We start from the raw sequence: 17,491 nt of genomic DNA, 5'->3' as shown, positions 1-17,491 counted from the left end.
CCTGCAGTCTCAGGATTGTCCACACATCTGGGCAATGAGCTCTCTCTCCCACAGGGTTTGGGAGCAGGGAGCTATGGGTCAGGATCAGCGAAGTTTGGGCTCCAGCTAGAAACTGGAAGTGTCTGGTCCCAGAGCAATTTTGCCTTTGTGTATCCTGAGTCCACCAGACAGGTCACTTGGAGCAGAATAATTGGTCTTACCTCTGGTCTCAGGCCTGAAGTTGCTCCTTGGAGATAGGTTTCAGCTCTCCATGAGGGCAGCCACAAAATTCATTTTTAAACCACAGTCACACTGTTACCTAAGTCACACAAAGTTTCAACAAATAAAATTTCATACCAGTTTCTTGCATGAACATGGACATAAAACTACTCAAAATACTGTGAAAATACAAAATGTATAAAAAATCATCCACCAGGATATACTAGTTTTCATCCCAGAGATGCAGGGAATGTTCAACAAACAAAAATAAATCTACTATATTAACAAACTGAAAGAAACAAAGCACAGAACACATTAACCTCCCTTTCAGTACGGAGAAAACTTTTGACAATATTCAAAACTTCTTTATGATAAATCTTGGAGAGATTATGTATACAAAGGACATGCCTAAATATAAGAAATGCATATTACTGTAAGCCTATAGGCATTGTAAAATTAAGTGGGAAACTTAACCCATCTCCACTATAATCAGGAACAAGTTGTTCACTCACTCCATATCTATTCAAAATACAACTTGAAGTCATATGTAGAGAAATTATACACTTGAAGGAGATCAAAAGGATACAGATTGTCAAATTGGAAAGGAAGAAGTTCTAGTATCTATATTGACAGATGATGTGAGAGTACATATAGGTGAGCCACACATTTTACCAGGGATCTACTACATTTGATAAAACCTTCAGTGAATTGACTGGATATAAGTATAAGTAACAAATCATAAATGATTAACAACCTGAGAAAGAGGTCAGGGAAAACAGACCCTCCACAAATAACATAAAACATTTTGGAAAGTCTAACCAAAGAACTGAAAGACATATAACAAAAATTTCAAATCTTTGAAGAAAAAAATTGGAGAAGATATTACAAGATGGAAAGATTTCCTGTGCTCATGGATCAATATGTTTAACATAGTAAATATGGCGATTTTACCAAAGTAATCTCTGCATTAACACAATCACCATCAAAATTCGAACACAATTCTTTACAGATGTTGAAAGAACAATACTCAGCTTGATGTGGAAAAACAGAAGAGCAATTTTGTACAATAAATAAATACCTGCAGTTATCATCATTTGATATTTTAAGCTCCACTACAGGTATTGGCATAAAAACCAGAGAAATTCACAAATGGAATAGACATGACATAAATTAACACACCTATGGACACAGGTTTTTGATAAAGAAGTGAGAAATCAACAATGGAAAAAAGACAGCATTTTCAACAAATGGTACTAGTTAATCTGGAAGTTGGCATGTAGGAGAGTACAAAAAGTTTGATGTCTATCGGCCTGCATAAAATTAATATCCAAGTGGATCAAAGAACTCAATAAAAAATTAAATGCACTGAACCTCGTAGAAGAGAAAATTGGAAATGGCCTTGAACATATTGCCACAAGAGACAACTTGAGCAGAACACTTATAGTACAGCCCCTAAAAAGAACAATTCGTAAATGGGACCTCATGAAATCAAAAATCTTCTGAAAGGCAAAGGACATCATTGTTAGCATAAAATGGTAGCTACAGTATGCAAAAAGAATTTTACTAACTTCACATCTGAAAGAGCGCTAACAGGCAAAGTATTAAAAACCTGAGAAGCTAAATATCAAGAAACCAAACAATCCAATTAAAAATGGGTACATATCTATACAAAACATTATCAAATGGTGAATCTGGAACATCTGAGAAACCCTTAAAAATATTCAACATTCTTACTCCTCAGACAAATACAAATCAATCCTACTTTAAGACTTCATTTTTACCCCCATCAGTGTCTGAAATCAATAACATAAATGACAACTCATCCTGGCATGAGTGTGAAATAAGGGGAACACTCCTCCATTGCTGGGGAAAGCACAAACTTGTACAGCTACTTTTCAAACCAATATGGCATTTTCTCAAACAATTGTGATTCAATCTACTTCAAATCCAGCTGTACTTCTCCTGGGCATAAACCCAAAGGATACTCAATTATAACACAAGAACACTTGCTCAAATATGTCACATAGCTTTATTCATAATAGGTAGAAACTGTGAACAGCACAACCTTTGAATGGATAAAAGAAAATATGGTAAATATATACAACAGAGTATTACTCAGTTGTTAAAAATAAAAACATTATGAAATTTGTAGGCAGATGGATAAAACTAGAAAAACATCAAGCTTAGTATTGTAACCCAAACTCAAGTAGACAAAGGCAGTGTGTGCTCTCTTACAAGTAGTTACAGAAAATCAAATAGTATATTATTATCTACAAATCCAGAGACAGAAAGTAACAAGGAGGGTTCAAAGGGAGATGCATGGAAGAAGAAAAAGAATAAAATTTGCAGGAAGACTGGGGTCAAGAGGAATGGGAAAAGGAGGGATCAGGCAGGAGGTGAGAAGGTGGAGGGATAATATTAAGAGAGATGACTGGCACTGGGGAGTGGTTGGAAGGTTGATGTAGAAACCTGATTAAGTGGAAACTGCCTGAGATAAATGAGAGTGACCTTAGTGAAGCTTCATAGTAATGTGGGATTCGGAGCCTGAAATGGTAATCTTCTATAAATAGGCAAGGCAGAGGGACTGGGACAAAAACCCAGGCAGAAAACGTTCTACCTACATTAATCTGCCCTTCCTGCCAGATGTCCTAAGGTAATTGTGACACTGAACATGTGGGTGTGGCAAATTTATGTCTGGTACAACTTTAGACCCAGAGTCTTGAAGGGAGTCTACGTTTCCTGCATCACTGGGAACCAGAGAGAGAGGACAGCCCACAGGTCCAGGACAGAACCAAACCAAGTGGAAAAATATCAATGAAATGATGCTCAATTATATTGTGTTATACTCAGAGATTAGCACCTATCCCAACTGTCACCTGAGAGAAGCATGATCCAGCAACTGATGGGAGCAGATACAGAGATCCATAGCCAAAGACTACACAGAACCAGGGAAACCTATAGATGAGAAGAGGGAGAAAGGATGATAGGACCAGTGGGGTCAAGGACACCAGGAGCACAGGGCTCACAGAATTTACTATGTAGGATCACAAGGGATCACAGAGATTGAAGTAAGATATATGAACTTTGTATGGGTCTTAACCATATCCTCTGCATTTACATGATATTTGTAAAGTTTGGGTGTTTGGATGGGACTCGAAAGAGTTAGAGGTGGGTGTCTATGACACTTTTTCCTATACTTATTGAGATTTTTTACTCATAGTGGATTGCCTCATCTAGTCTTCATAAGAATCTGATGAAATTGCTATGCCATGTTCAGTTGATATCCTTGGGAGGTCTGCTTCTTCTTTATGAGAGGAAAAGGAGTGGATTTGGGGAGAGAAGATATTAGTGAGGGATTGGAAGGAGTGGAGAGATGAGAAACTGAGGTCAGGAAAAGAGGTATGAAAAATAATTAAAATAATAACTGGGAAACAAATCTACAATATTATCTTAACACTATTCTTGATGACTTAGAGTAAATTAATCTATTTTTCAACATAAATGCTAAAAAGTCACTGTAAGTATGAATCTTTTCTCAAGCATCAGGAGAACATTTATGATATGAATTAAAATGTAGAAAGAGGATTCATGTGGAAATATCACCTTATGGTATACCATGAACTGAAAGAACTCCATACATCTTGGCAGCAGAAATGATAAAAGAATGTAGATACCATAAATTTTACTTAAATCATATAAAAGTCTTACTTTGCTTCTTGAACTATTAAATAATTTAAAAAGAATCACTTTTTTTTAAATAATTGAGGCTAGAACTCCTCACAAAACAAAATCCTAGAATCATTTCTAAGTCCAGTTCCAAAGGGTCCAATGACCTTGTATGACCTTTGTGAACACCAGAAATGCACACATGGAGACATGCTGGCACAACACCTATACCTAGAAAATAAAATAAATCTCCCCCTTTTAAAATAATTATTCTTTAATCTTTTATTAGAGTCCACTTATTATCCCACACTGGTATGCAAGCTGACTGTTCCTCATTCAATAATTCCTCCCTGATGTTCAAAAGGATGTACCTACTCCATACTCCCTGGGGCCGCAAGTCTCTCGAAGGTTATGTGTGTCTTCTCTCATTGAGACAAGACCAGGCAGTCTTCTATTGTATATGTTTCAGGTGCCTTTTTTTTAAAAGAGAAAATGACCCCCCTTTAAAAAGGCTGATGGCATTTTGGCCACAAGTTTTTCAGGACATTAATTATTCTGTTGTCAGAACTGATTTGTACTAAAGCAGTAATTGTGGGATAAACATTCATCACAATCTTCTGAATAGTCTGGATGACAGGGTCATATCTCCATAACAGGATTGAGGTGAATGAGATAATGAAGTCCACCCAGTACATGACCACAAAGCAAATCACCAGCAGCAAGATGGTCTGCGTGGCTCTTTTCTCAGGGGACACTCTCAAGTGGTTGATGCTATGAAGATGCTTACATAGCCTCTGATGCCTGAACAAGATAACCACCATGTATGCACTTGTGTTCAGCATGATTGCCACAAGAAACACATCTCTTAAAGTGGTTACTGTTAAAATCAATCCCCTGATGATGATATTTATGGGAAAGAGTGAGCAATATTTATTGACCCTCATTTGGTTGTTCCCACTCACATTGGTATAAGCACCACTAGAGAAGAACTGATTAGTGCTGAAGGACAAATTGAAAGACCAAAAGTAGAAAAAAGCATAGATGATGTATTTTTTGAGTTTATGTTTAAATTTTGACAAAAGTGAGGTAATGGGACTGATTGTGACAGCCTGAAACACACTCAGGAGGCAGGTGATACAGATAGAGAGGCCTCTCATCGCCCTGTTTATGTAAATAGTTGCCTTACATTTGAAGTCAATCTCAAAGTTCAGCAACTCAAACATGCCTGCAAGCCAAATATCCCATCCAGTGAGAACCATAATTATATGAATAAAGGTCAGTTGACAGGAGATCATGTCCACAGGCTTAGGTCTGTGACCTGGGATTATGAAGATATAGAAAATCAGCAGAAACAGATTGGCTAAGACTCCTAGTCCAGCTTGGAAATAAAGGACAGTCTTGATTGAAGACATAAATGGAAAGTGTATTCATCTGAAAAGCATAATGGAAGTCTGTTTCATATACCTGAAAAAATTATCAATTATATATCAAACTTATGATTCACTTCACAGTATAGCTATATAATCATTCTATTTTCCCTACTAAATATTGAGTAACCTATCTCTCTTTTGATGTTTCATACTGGAAATAACCTACGTTTTTATATGTCCTCCATTTTTTCTTGTACAGATAGTATATTATTAATAGTAAATTAATTTGAGTCATATCTATATAGAATTTACAATGTGTATTCCTGTATTACACCTGAATCTCATTCCTTTGAAATTTAATTTTATTAATTTGACTTGGCTCATTTTATATTTAAAAATTGAAACAGTAATAATGAGCATAGAATATCAGTCACACTTGCACAAATGTACAAATATACGGTGAGATGTGGGTAAATCAAAAAGATATTAAAAACAGATTTGAATACATTATAGTGCATAACTTTACTAAGATCTATTTAGAAATTATCTATATTTTACTCACAATTCTAATGAAATCCCAGGCAAAATGTCTATTTCAATTCATCTTTTACATGTTTCTTCCCCGTGAGATCTTACATCCTCAGAATCTAGAATTAAAGACATAAATATAGCGGAAGACCACTTGTGAACTCCAATTCAAGATTAAGGAACCAATTCTAAGGTATCAATAAAAGACCATTTTTGAAAGAAATAAAGAAAGAAATTAAAAACTTTTTAGAATTTAATGAAAATGAAGATACAACATACCCAAACTTATGGGACACAATGAAAGCTGTGCTAAGAGGAAAACTCATAGCGCTGAGTGCCTGCAGAAAGAAACAGGAAAGAGCATATGTCAGCAGCTTGACAGCACACCTAAAAGCTCTAGAACAAAAAGAAGCAAATACACCCAGGAGGAGTAGAAGGCAGGAAATAATCAAACTCAGAGCTGAAATCAACCAAGTAGAAACAAAAAGGACCATAGAAAGAATCAACAGAACCAAAAGTTGGTTCTTTGAGAAAATCAACAAGATAGATAAACCCTTAGCCAGACTAACGAGAGGACACAGAGAGTGCGTCCAAATTAACAAAATTAGAAATGAAAAGGGAGACATAACTACAGATTCAGAGGAAATTCAAAAAATCATCAGATCTTACTATAAAAACCTATATTCAACAAAATTTGAAAATCTTCAGGAAATGGACAATTTCCTAGACAGATACCAGGTATCGAAGTTAAATCAGGAACAGATAAACCAGTTAAACAACCCCATAACTCCTAAGGAAATAGAAGCAGTCATTAAAGGTCTTCCAACCAAAAAGAGCCCAGGTCCAGACGGGTTTAGTGCAGAATTCTATCAAACCTTCATAGAAGACCTCATACCAATATTATCCAAACTATTCCACAAAATTGAAACAGATGGAGCACTACCGAATTCCTTCTACGAAGCCACAATTACTCTTATACCTAAACCACACAAAGACACAACAAAGAAAGAGAACTTCAGACCAATTTCCCTTATGAATATCGACGCAAAAATACTCAATAAAATTCTGGCAAACCGAATTCAAGAGCACATCAAAACAATCATCCACCATGATCAAGTAGGCTTCATCCCAGGCATGCAGGGATGGTTTAATATACGGAAAACCATCAACGTGATCCATCATATAAACAAACTGAAAGAACAAAACCACATGATCATTTCATTAGATGCTGAGAAAGCATTTGACAAAATTCAACACCCCTTCATGATAAAAGTCCTGGAAAGAATAGGAATTCAAGGCCCATACCTAAACATAGTAAAAGCCATATACAGCAAACCAGTTGCTAACATTAAACTAAATGGAGAGAAACTCGAAGCAATCCCACTAAAATCAGGGACTAGACAAGGCTGCCCACTCTCTCCCTACTTATTCAATATAGTTCTTGAAGTTCTAGCCAGAGCAATCAGACAACAAAAGGAGATCAAGGGGATACAGATCGGAAAAGAAGAAGTCAAAATATCACTATTTGCAGATGACATGATAGTATATTTAAGTGATCCCAAAAGTTCCACCAGAGAACTACTAAAGCTGATAAACAACTTCAGCAAAGTGGCTGGGTATAAAATTAACTCAAATAAATCAGTTGCCTTCCTCTATACAAAAGAGAAACAAGCCGAGAAAGAAATTAGGGAAACGACACCCTTCATAATAGACCCAAATAATATAAAGTACCTCGGTGTGACTTTAACCAAGCAAGTAAAAGATCTGTACAATAAGAACTTCAAGACACTGAGGAAAGAAATTGAAGAAGACCTCAGAAGATGGAAAGATCTCCCATGCTCATGGATTGGTAGGATTAATATAGTAAAAATGGCCATTTTACCAAAAGCAATCTACAGATTCAATGCAATCCCCATCAAAATACCAATCCAGTTCTTCAAAGAGTTAGACAGAGCAGTTTGCAAATTCATCTGGAATAACAAAAAACCCAGGATAGCTAAAGCTATCCTCAACAGTGAAAGGACTTCGGGGGGAATCACTATCCCTGAACTCAAGCAGTATTACAGAGCAATAGTGATGGAAACTGCGTGGTATTGGTACAGAGACAGACAGATAGACCAATGGAATAGAATTGAAGACCCAGAAATGAACCCACACACCTATGGTCACTTGATTTTTGACAAAGGAGCCAAAACCATCCAATGGAAAAAAGATAGCATTTTCAGCAAATGGTGCTGGTTCAACTGGAGGGCAACATGTAGAGGAATGCAGATCGATCCATGCTTATCACCCTGTACAAAGCTTAAGTCCAAGTGGATCAAGGACCTCCACATCAAACCAGACACACTCAAACTAATAGAAGAAAAACTAGGGAAGCATCTGGAACACATGGGCACTGGAAAAAATTTCCTGAACAAAACACCAATGGCTTATGCTCTAAGATCAAGAATCGACAAATGGGATCTCATAAAACTGCAAAGCTTCTGTAAGGCAAAGGACACGGTGGTTAGGACAAAACGGCAACCAACAGATTGGGAAAAGATCTTTACCAATCCTACAACAGATAGAGGCCTTATATCCAAAATATACAAAGAACTCAAGAAGTTAGACCGCAGGGAAACAAATAACCCTATTAAAAAATGGGGTTCAGAGCTAAACAAAGAATTCACAGCTGAGGAATGCCGAATGGCTGAGAAACACCTAAAGAAATGTTCAACATCTTTAGTCATAAGGGAAATGCAAATCAAAACAACCCTGAGATTTCACCTCACACCAGTGAGAATGGCTAAGATCAAAAACTCAGGTGACAGCAGATGCTGGCGAGGATGTGGAGAAAGAGGAACACTCCTCCATTGTTGGTGGGATTGCAGACTGGTAAAACCACTCTGGAAATCAGTCTGGAGGTTCCTCAGAAAATTGGACATTGAACTGCCTGAGGATCCAGTTATACCTCTCTTGGGCATATACCCAAAAGATGCCTCAACATATAAAAGAGACACGTGCTCCACTATGTTCATCGCAGCCTTATTTATAATAGCCAGAAAATGGAAAGAACCGAGATGCCCTTCAACAGAGGAATGGATACAGAAAATGTGGTACATCTACACAATGGAATATTACTCAGCTATCAAAAACAACGAGTCTATGAAATTCGTAGGCAAATGGTTGGAACTGGAAAATATCATCCTGAGTGAGCTAACCCAATCACAGAAAGACATACATGGTATGCACTCATTGATAAGTGGCTATTAGCCCAAATGCTTGAATTACCCTAGATCCCTAGAACAAACGAAACTCAAGACGGATGATCAAAATGTGAATGCTTCACTCCTTCTTTAAATGAGGAAAAAGAATACCCTTGGCTGGGAAGGGAGAGGCAAAGATTAAAACAGAGACTGAAGGAACACCCATTCAGAGCCTGCCCCACAGGTGGCCCATACATATACAGCCACCCAATTGGACAAGATGGATGAAGCAAAGAAGTGCAGACCGACAGGAGCCGGATGTAGATCGCTCCTGAGAGACACAGCCAGAATACAGCAAATACAGAGGCGAATGCCAGCAGCAAACCACTGAGCTGAGAATAGGTCCCCCGTTGAAGGAATCAGAGAAAGAACTGGAAGAGCTTGAAGGGGCTCGCGACCCCAAAAGTACAACAATGTCAAGCAACCAGAGCTTCCAGGGACTAAGCCACTACCTAAAGACTATATATGGACTGACCCTGGACTCTGACCCCATAGGTAGCAATGTATATCCTAGTAAGAGCACCAGTGGAAGGGGAAGCCCTGGGTCCTGCTAAGACTGAACCCCCAGTGAACTAGACTATGGGGGGAGGGCGGCAATGGGGGGAGGGTTGGGAGGGGAACACCCATAAGGAAGGGGAGGGGGGAGGGGGATTTTGCCCGGAAACCGGGAAAGGGAATAACACTTGAAATGTATATAAGAAATACTCAAGTTAATAAAAAAATAAAAAATAAAAAAAAATTAAAAAAAAAAAAGACCATTTTTGAAAACCTTTTATGGAAGCATGGGTGGGTAAATCCATCCATGTTTTCTTATGGCTTTTTCAATAAAACACTTTATTTTTCCCTCACTTTCTCTGCTTTCTGTATTTGTTTCCTACCCCTTACCTAACATCCAAACCATTTCTCATTTTCCTCCTAGATCAATTGTGTCCTGATGCTACTCCACTGTACCTTCTGCCCCACTTCATCTGTATTTACATGCCTTTTCACCTTAAGGAAACCTGTGTTTTCCATTTTCCTGATGAGACACTTTTAGCCTGCTCTCCATTCTCCATTCTGCTCTTCATTGATCCCATCCTCACCCTTATCCTTACAGTGGTCCCATTTTTGCTTTCCTGGTTTGTGCAGTTACTGCAGGCTACATATTCACATCTGAAGATGAGGAGCTGGAAGCCTCCAGCAAGAGAGAATATGGATGCTAAGACAACCCTATTTTCCATATATTATGACAAAAAACGACCTTGCTGAAGATGATCATATAGGGATTCTGTTTGGAAAGTTTGTTTAAAAGAGATTCCTTCTCATGTAATGGAAAGCAAGTTCTCAGTGGTACCATATCACCAGCACCCAGACACTCTTTAGAGTACTATTTACTTGCCCTGGTTACCAGGATCAATTTATTATTGAATTGATTTAATTCAGGCTTTAAAAATCAGCTTTGTGATAAAGAAGTAGAAAATGAGTATGCCGTTTCAAAGCTCATGGGAAAAGGATTACCTGATTTTATTTTCAAGCTCACTTGAATATTCCACATACAGACACACACACATGCTTATATGTATAAACATAATGCAAATAATGCAGCAGCTAGCAGAAGACGGCATCCTATATCTCCATGAATATAAGATGATAATTCACACATTTTACAGTTACATGATTTTTTATTCCTAAAATACTTAACCTAATAAATTAATGGATTCATTCCAATTTTCAGAGCCAGATATTTAATTTGCTCATCAAAATACACTTACAGTAGCTGTACAGTGACATTCTTGTGGTTTTTTTTCACTCTATTTTTTTAAGTTCCATCATTAGTACTTAAGAACACTTTTAACTCATGCCATGTGCCTGGGTTAGATTCCCAGAAAAGACACAGTGACTCAGGACCATCTGTAACACTCGGTGTGGAGTATGCACTTCCTTTTATGTTATGGCATGCCAGTGGTACACAGAAATACATGCAGGAAAAACACTCAAATACATAAAATCATATAGATAAATAGTAAATTAATAAATGTTCTGGATAATACTTAATGTAAGAATTGGAGTCCAAATTAAAAGAATAATAGCTTTTTAAAAATTTTAAAACAGCAAAGAAATAAAATATATATCTGTAAAATTACTTATTACTTATAGACCTACAATTTATTAAAATACAACATATAATACAAATGATAATATAAGTCAAAAGGTAGTAATTTCAGTGTTTTTACCCCAAAGGTATGTTTTTCAAACTTTCATATCGATTGCTTTGTAAATGTTTATCACATACTGAAATGACATGCCTTCTAATTGATGAGGAGGCATCTTTCTCTGGGATTCATTGTATCTGAGTGTGGATGAGGAAAGACCATAGCTACCATGGATACAGAGCTGTTAACATAGGCATGCACTGAGAAAAATCTTGTTTTATTTAAAAAAATCAGTGCTGGGGTGTTTCCATTAGTTTAAATTGTAATAATTAATTGTAAGTATTAAAGTCCAAAGTGTGTCAAGAGACATTCATAATGGTGGAGAAGCCACCATTATTCAATGGAATCAGAATTAAAAAACTAAGCAGTGTGCAGACAGGAATCTGAAGAGTCCTGCAACAAAAGTGATCAAGAGTTGTTTTCTTTGATAGCTGAGTAGTATTCCATTGTGTAGATGTACCACATTTTCTGTATCCATTCTTCTGCTGAAGGGCATCTGGGTTCTTTCCAGCTTCTGGATATTATAAATAAGGCTACTATGAACATAGTGGAGAATGTGTCTTTGTTATATGTTGGGTCATCTTTTGAGTATAGGCCCAAGAGAGGTATAGCTGGGTCCTCAGGTAGTTCAATGTCAAATTTTCTGAGGAACCTCTAGACTGATTTCCGGAATGGTTGTACCAGTCTGCAACCCCACCAACAATGGAGGAGTGTTCCTCTTTCTCGACATCCTTGACAGCATCTGCTGTCACCTGAGTTTTTGATGTTAGACATTCGGACTGGTGTGAGGTAGAATCTCAGGGTTGTTTTGATTTGCATTTCCCTTATGACTAAACAATGACCTTACAAAATTCATAGGCAAATGGATGGAACTGGAAAATATCATCCTGTGTGAGGTAACCCAATCACAGAAAAACACACATGGTATGCACTCATTGATGAGTGGGTATTAGCCCAAATGCTCGAATTACCCTAGATGCACAGAACACATGAAACTCAAGAAGGATGACCAGAATGCGAATGCTTCACTTCTTCTTTAAAAGAGGAACAAGAATACCCTTGCGAGGCAATAAGGAGGCAAAGTGTATAACAGAGGCAGAAGGAACACCCAATCAGAGCCTGCCCCACATGTGACCCATACATATACAGCACCAAACTAGATAAAATGGATGAAGCAAAGAAGTGCAGGCTGACAGGAGCCGGATGCAGATCTCTGCTTAGAGACATAGCCAGAATACAGCAAATACTTAGGTGAATGCCCGCAGCAAACCACTGAACTGAGAACGGGACCCCTTTGAAGGAATCAGAGAAAGGACTGAAAGAGCTTGAAGGGGCTCAAGACCCCATATGAACAACAATGCCAACCAACCAAAGCTTCGAGGAACTAAACCACTACCCAAAGACTATACATGGACTGACCCTGGGCTCCAACCACATAGGTAGAAATGAATAGCCTAGTAAGAGCACCAGTGGAAGGGGAAGCCCTTGGTCCTGCCAAGACTGAACCCCCAGTGAACAGGATTGTTGGGGGGAGGGCAGTAATGGGGGGAGGATGGGGAGGGGAACACCCCTATAGAAGGGGAGGAGGAGGGGCTAGGGGGACTTTGGCCTGGAAACAGAGAAAGGGAATAATAATTGAAATGTAAATAAGAAATATCCAAGTTAATAAAGATGGAGAAAAAACAGCTGTTTTCTTGATATTCTTCCAAGAAAATTTACTTTACCTTTTCATTACCCCAGAACTTGATTTTAGAACAGTATTGTTTTATAAATTTAGGATCATCTTTGCTTTCTGTGATGTGGAGATTTAGTAATCTAAAGAACATACAATTAAAATAGATGACAAGTGTCAACTTCACTTTAAGTTTTAGGTTATTTAGTGAGTAATGACCTAAAATGTGTATGATTTTTCAGAGAGAACATAAAATGAGTATATTACATTCAGATGTCAAGTTATATGGTGTTGGCTGATGTACTGTGTACTGTCAGGAGCAAGAATAAGTCTTCAGGAATCTCAAGAGGTGAAAACCTTAGCCACCCAAGCTAGTTTCATGTAATTTAAATAAAATGGAGAACAGCAGGAATAAATACTGATCATGATAAAGAAGGTATTAATCATGGATATTACCTGACCCTTTTAAATAAATGAAATGCATGAATTCTGTGAAAATTGAGCTTAGCATCTATGATGTTGACTAGAATATTACAGTCTCACACTATGAGCCAGTTCCTCTGAGATCCTGCAGCAGCAGCAGGACTATTGCTGTAGAGACTGTGGGGAAGCACTCATCCCCAGAGTTTCCCAGTTCCATGGTGTGAGTTTGGGAAAGATATGAAAATGTTCACTGAAAAGTGTTTGTGTGTGTGTGTGTGTGTGTGTGTGTGTGTGTGCGCGCGCGCGCGTGCCTGTGTGTGTGTGTGCGCGCGCACGAAATTATTGGACTACTGAGACTAAGAATAGAGCAATGGCAGTGTGAACCAAGGCTGTCAACATGAATACCTTTATACCATCTGAGTGAAAAACTGAGAATTAAATAAAATATGTTTGTGAGTAAAATGACTTTTAAGGAAATGGAAAATATATCCTCTGTTTCTGATTGAATTGATCAAATGTATAGGTCTTGCCTAGTGTACTGGTGCAGATTTTAATGTGTTACTTAAAAGAAACTAAAACTTCTCTAATGATTGCAAATATAAGTTCATGTTTTTATTATTTGCTCTTTGTGGTATTGATACTCTGTAGGCAGTGACTCAATGATATTAACTGGCATAATTTTGATCTAGTTTTAAAAATCAACAATTTCATAAACCTATATTATCTGTTTTTCAGTTTAATTTTTATATGTTTATGTTTGTGTGTGTGTGTGTGTGTGTGTGTGTGTGTGTGTGTATAAAAGCAAATGAAGGAGGGAGATTGCAATCTGTATTTCAGACTGACTTCAATCAAACCAATGTTCTTCCTGTCCTAGCCTTGAAAGTGCTAGGATCATAAGTGTGTGCCACCACACCTGTATTCATTTTTACATGGTAATCTCTATATGTTAGTAATTGATGTTGCAGCAAAATGAAAATAGACTTGTGATGTTCATCACCTAAACTTAAATTTACTTTGCATTTGTTGGGGGAATGATTATTTTAATAACTAGTTGTATTTTAAATACTGGAGGAAACCTTGAGAATTTTGACTTTAAATACTTTTATACTATTTGAGAATTGAAAATATTTTCCTTCCTTCCAATGAATATCTTACTCAATATCATGTGAGTAGCAAGGTTAAAAGGTACAATTTAGAAAACCTGAAATATTAAGCTGAATTTATTTTAATTGAAACAAATCTATCCCACTTACCTGTTTTGTAAAGACAAATTTATATGGATTTAAAATATCTAAGAGGGACAAGGTTTTCAGGTATGTTTGAAATATACAGAAGCGATCTATTTTATTAGAAATTTCAAAAGACACTATCATGAAAGACCAAGAAATTTAAACCTCCCAAGAAATTTTCTGACTAATCTATCCTGCTGTTAGAACGAAGGTGGCTGCTGATAAGTGATCTTTCCTTGAATCTTCAGGACAAGAAAGATATTAAAATGATGTGATAGGAGCACTGTGAGGTGAACAAGTTTAAATACAGTGAAACAAATGTAATTAATTTTATTAGAGTAGAAAACTTATGTTGAAACATGGAAATAGTTGGTGAAATAATGGTGACTTTTGGAAAGAAAATATTAACATTTTCCAGATCCATTTTGCTGTTGCAAAAGAAGAAAAGATCCCAAAGAAATGATGTGTGTAAAGTCACCTGGGAAAGAAACTGGGATATTAAGTTGCTAGTGTCTCACACATAAATGTTCAGTACTGGTGACCCAAGTGAAACGTGTCCAGGGAAACAATCAAATCTTAACATAAAGGACTGCTGTTGACTGTCAGATCCAGTAGCAGTGCTGTCTCAATTTACATTAGTGGTCCGTAGCATAGAGCCATGTAACCTTGGGAATTTTTGCCACTAAGTGTGGATGAATGGAAGCTTGCATATAATGTTTGAAGCTGACAAGGAATACTTGGGAGGTTTATACATTCATATGGACCATAATAGTAGAAAATTAAGAGTGATTTTCATAAAATTTTAAATGTACTTGCCAAAACCCCTGGTATTGTTTTGTGGTCTCATTAAATGCTAAAGCTTACATTTAGTGTTCATTTCTGTAGTTCAATACTAAATGTTGTCTGAAGCTGGAGTTATCCAAAGAGCATAGTGCTCAAAATTTCTACTTGATAACTAGATAGTTGTCCATGTTCCTAAGACTTCTTGTGAAAATGCCATGAAGAAAATTGCACCACTGTCCTCAACATGTGCTTGTGGTATGTACAAAAGTTATACATGTAAGATATGGATGTACACAGAAGCTGTTTGGTTATAAAACTAATTCTAATGCTTACCTGTGAAATTTCATAGATGTAAAACCTGAGAAATTTCTTAGTCAGCTTGAATCATTTCCCATATAACAGAATACAGTGTAAACAAAAGTAATAATGAAAACAACTGAAAAGAAGAAATAATTTTAATTGAAGAAACTAATCTTTCTAAAGTTAAAATAAAACCCTTATTATATAATATTGACAGTGTCTTATGTATTCCTAGCTATGAATTGAAACTCTCATGAGAATTCTTAAAGATATGCAAACTTACCAAATAAGAAAAATACTGATAAACACTAAATTAATTGACATTTGTTTTACACTCCTAATGTAAGTTTCATATTATTAAATGCATACAGGCAGTTAACTTGAGAGAAGAAATAAAAGGAGAAAATACAAAATACAAAATAAAATTTAAGGTAACTTAATACTATGAAGGTAATCCTGCATACCAATAAGTGTCTTTCTTTGCTTATCACCCTCATAGGCATTTCAGTATCTTGTTATAGCACTGAAAATGAAAACATTTGTCATTCCCTATGTGGAACCATATTGCGAGAATTATTAGTGTACACACTCAAGAGAATCCTAAGTCAGATGCCTGCCCTAAATTTTGCATCTGGAGCAACTTTTACACACATATGTAATACAATCATTTTAAAAGGTGAGGGAATGCATTATATGTTTACCAAATATATAATACCCATTGACCTCCTTCACACTTTTATCCTTTTCTTCTCTCTATATATCTGCTAGGTCCTGCTCCTCTTCTGAATATTGCTTTTGTAAGGTTACATACATAACCAGAGATCATACTTAGAGAAAACCATGTTCTTCTCTTAATCATTTCACTGAATCCTTTATGTCTACAGGCATCTGAGGAATGCCGGTTATATAGGGTGGCTCAAAAGTAATATTCCAAGGAGAGGATTCTCTAATTATTTAGTACAGAAATCCTTCTTTCTACCACTTAATTTCAACTCTCACTATAATGAAGAGAAAAGGAAACACTTACCCAGCTGGGCCTTTGACAAACATCCTTGTAGAATGAAGCCCTAAGATGTATTTATAAGGAAGAGATATCATCAGCTCCTCTCCCTCTAGACTCATAGTTATCATGTCATCTGGAAAAGGACATTCTGTACATGAGTTTGTTAGGAAGTGTCACTATCAAATGGAAAAGTGAACTTTCCTAATTCCAGGAAAACAGTAGAGTTGTAACAGCTGAGCTCTGGTTTTCCCATGTGTGAGCTATTCTCTCCATTCTATATCTGTCTGAGTATCACTTCAGTCATTTTGAACAAAAGTTTCAACAATAATATCCCCCTTAAAAGTAGAAAACCGTTTTAGGAGAAGTGCAGATCATCCTGACACTAAAGGACAGACTGCCACTTCTACCTACCTTGTCCACATCCTTGGTCAAAGAGGAAACTGCATTGTGTTCCTGGATATAGGAACCGCAGCAGGTACCTGCAGTTCTGTTCTGCACCTGGAACTGAAGTGAACCAGTCAAACTGCTCCCTGCACCCAAATCCCTTGGGGGAGAGAGCTGACCCCTCAAAAGTGCAGACATTCTTGAGAAATTAGGGGAGACTATGTTCTGCCCACATTCCAGACCCAAGAGGAAACGGCCTAGTGACATCTGTGGCCCCTGTGCACAGGGACCTAAGAAGACTCAGGTGCTGGACCCCATTCATTCCTGCCCATGCCAAGAGCTGAAAGACAGTCACCAGGACCAACTACATACCCAAGAGCAGAGAAATGTCCCAGAAATGGCTGAAAGATAACAGGAAAACAGTTCTACAGGAGTGCTGAAACAGAGACCAGAGGTGGGAGGGTCAAGCCACTATCAGAAACAGCAAGACAAGTTAAC

The 17,491-nt window shown here is 37.2% G+C and overlaps 1 protein-coding gene across 1 annotated transcript; it reads right to left on the bottom strand.

Moving 5' to 3' along the window:
- Positions 1-4,367: 4,367 nt before the first annotated feature.
- On the bottom strand, positions 4,368-5,276 carry Vom1r85 (vomeronasal 1 receptor 85). The gene has a single exon (NM_001009530.1). It carries the CDS (start codon positions 5,274-5,276, stop codon positions 4,368-4,370), a length of 909 nt encoding a protein of 302 aa, NP_001009530.1.
- Between the last annotated feature and the right edge of the window lie 12,215 nt (positions 5,277-17,491).

The sequence above is a fragment of the Rattus norvegicus genome, chromosome 4 (assembly GCF_036323735.1).
Source record: "Rattus norvegicus strain BN/NHsdMcwi chromosome 4, GRCr8, whole genome shotgun sequence".
Classification (NCBI taxonomy): domain Eukaryota; kingdom Metazoa; phylum Chordata; class Mammalia; order Rodentia; family Muridae; genus Rattus; species Rattus norvegicus.
Note: the sequence above shows the minus strand (reverse complement) of the source record. Positions and strands in the feature narration are given on the sequence as shown.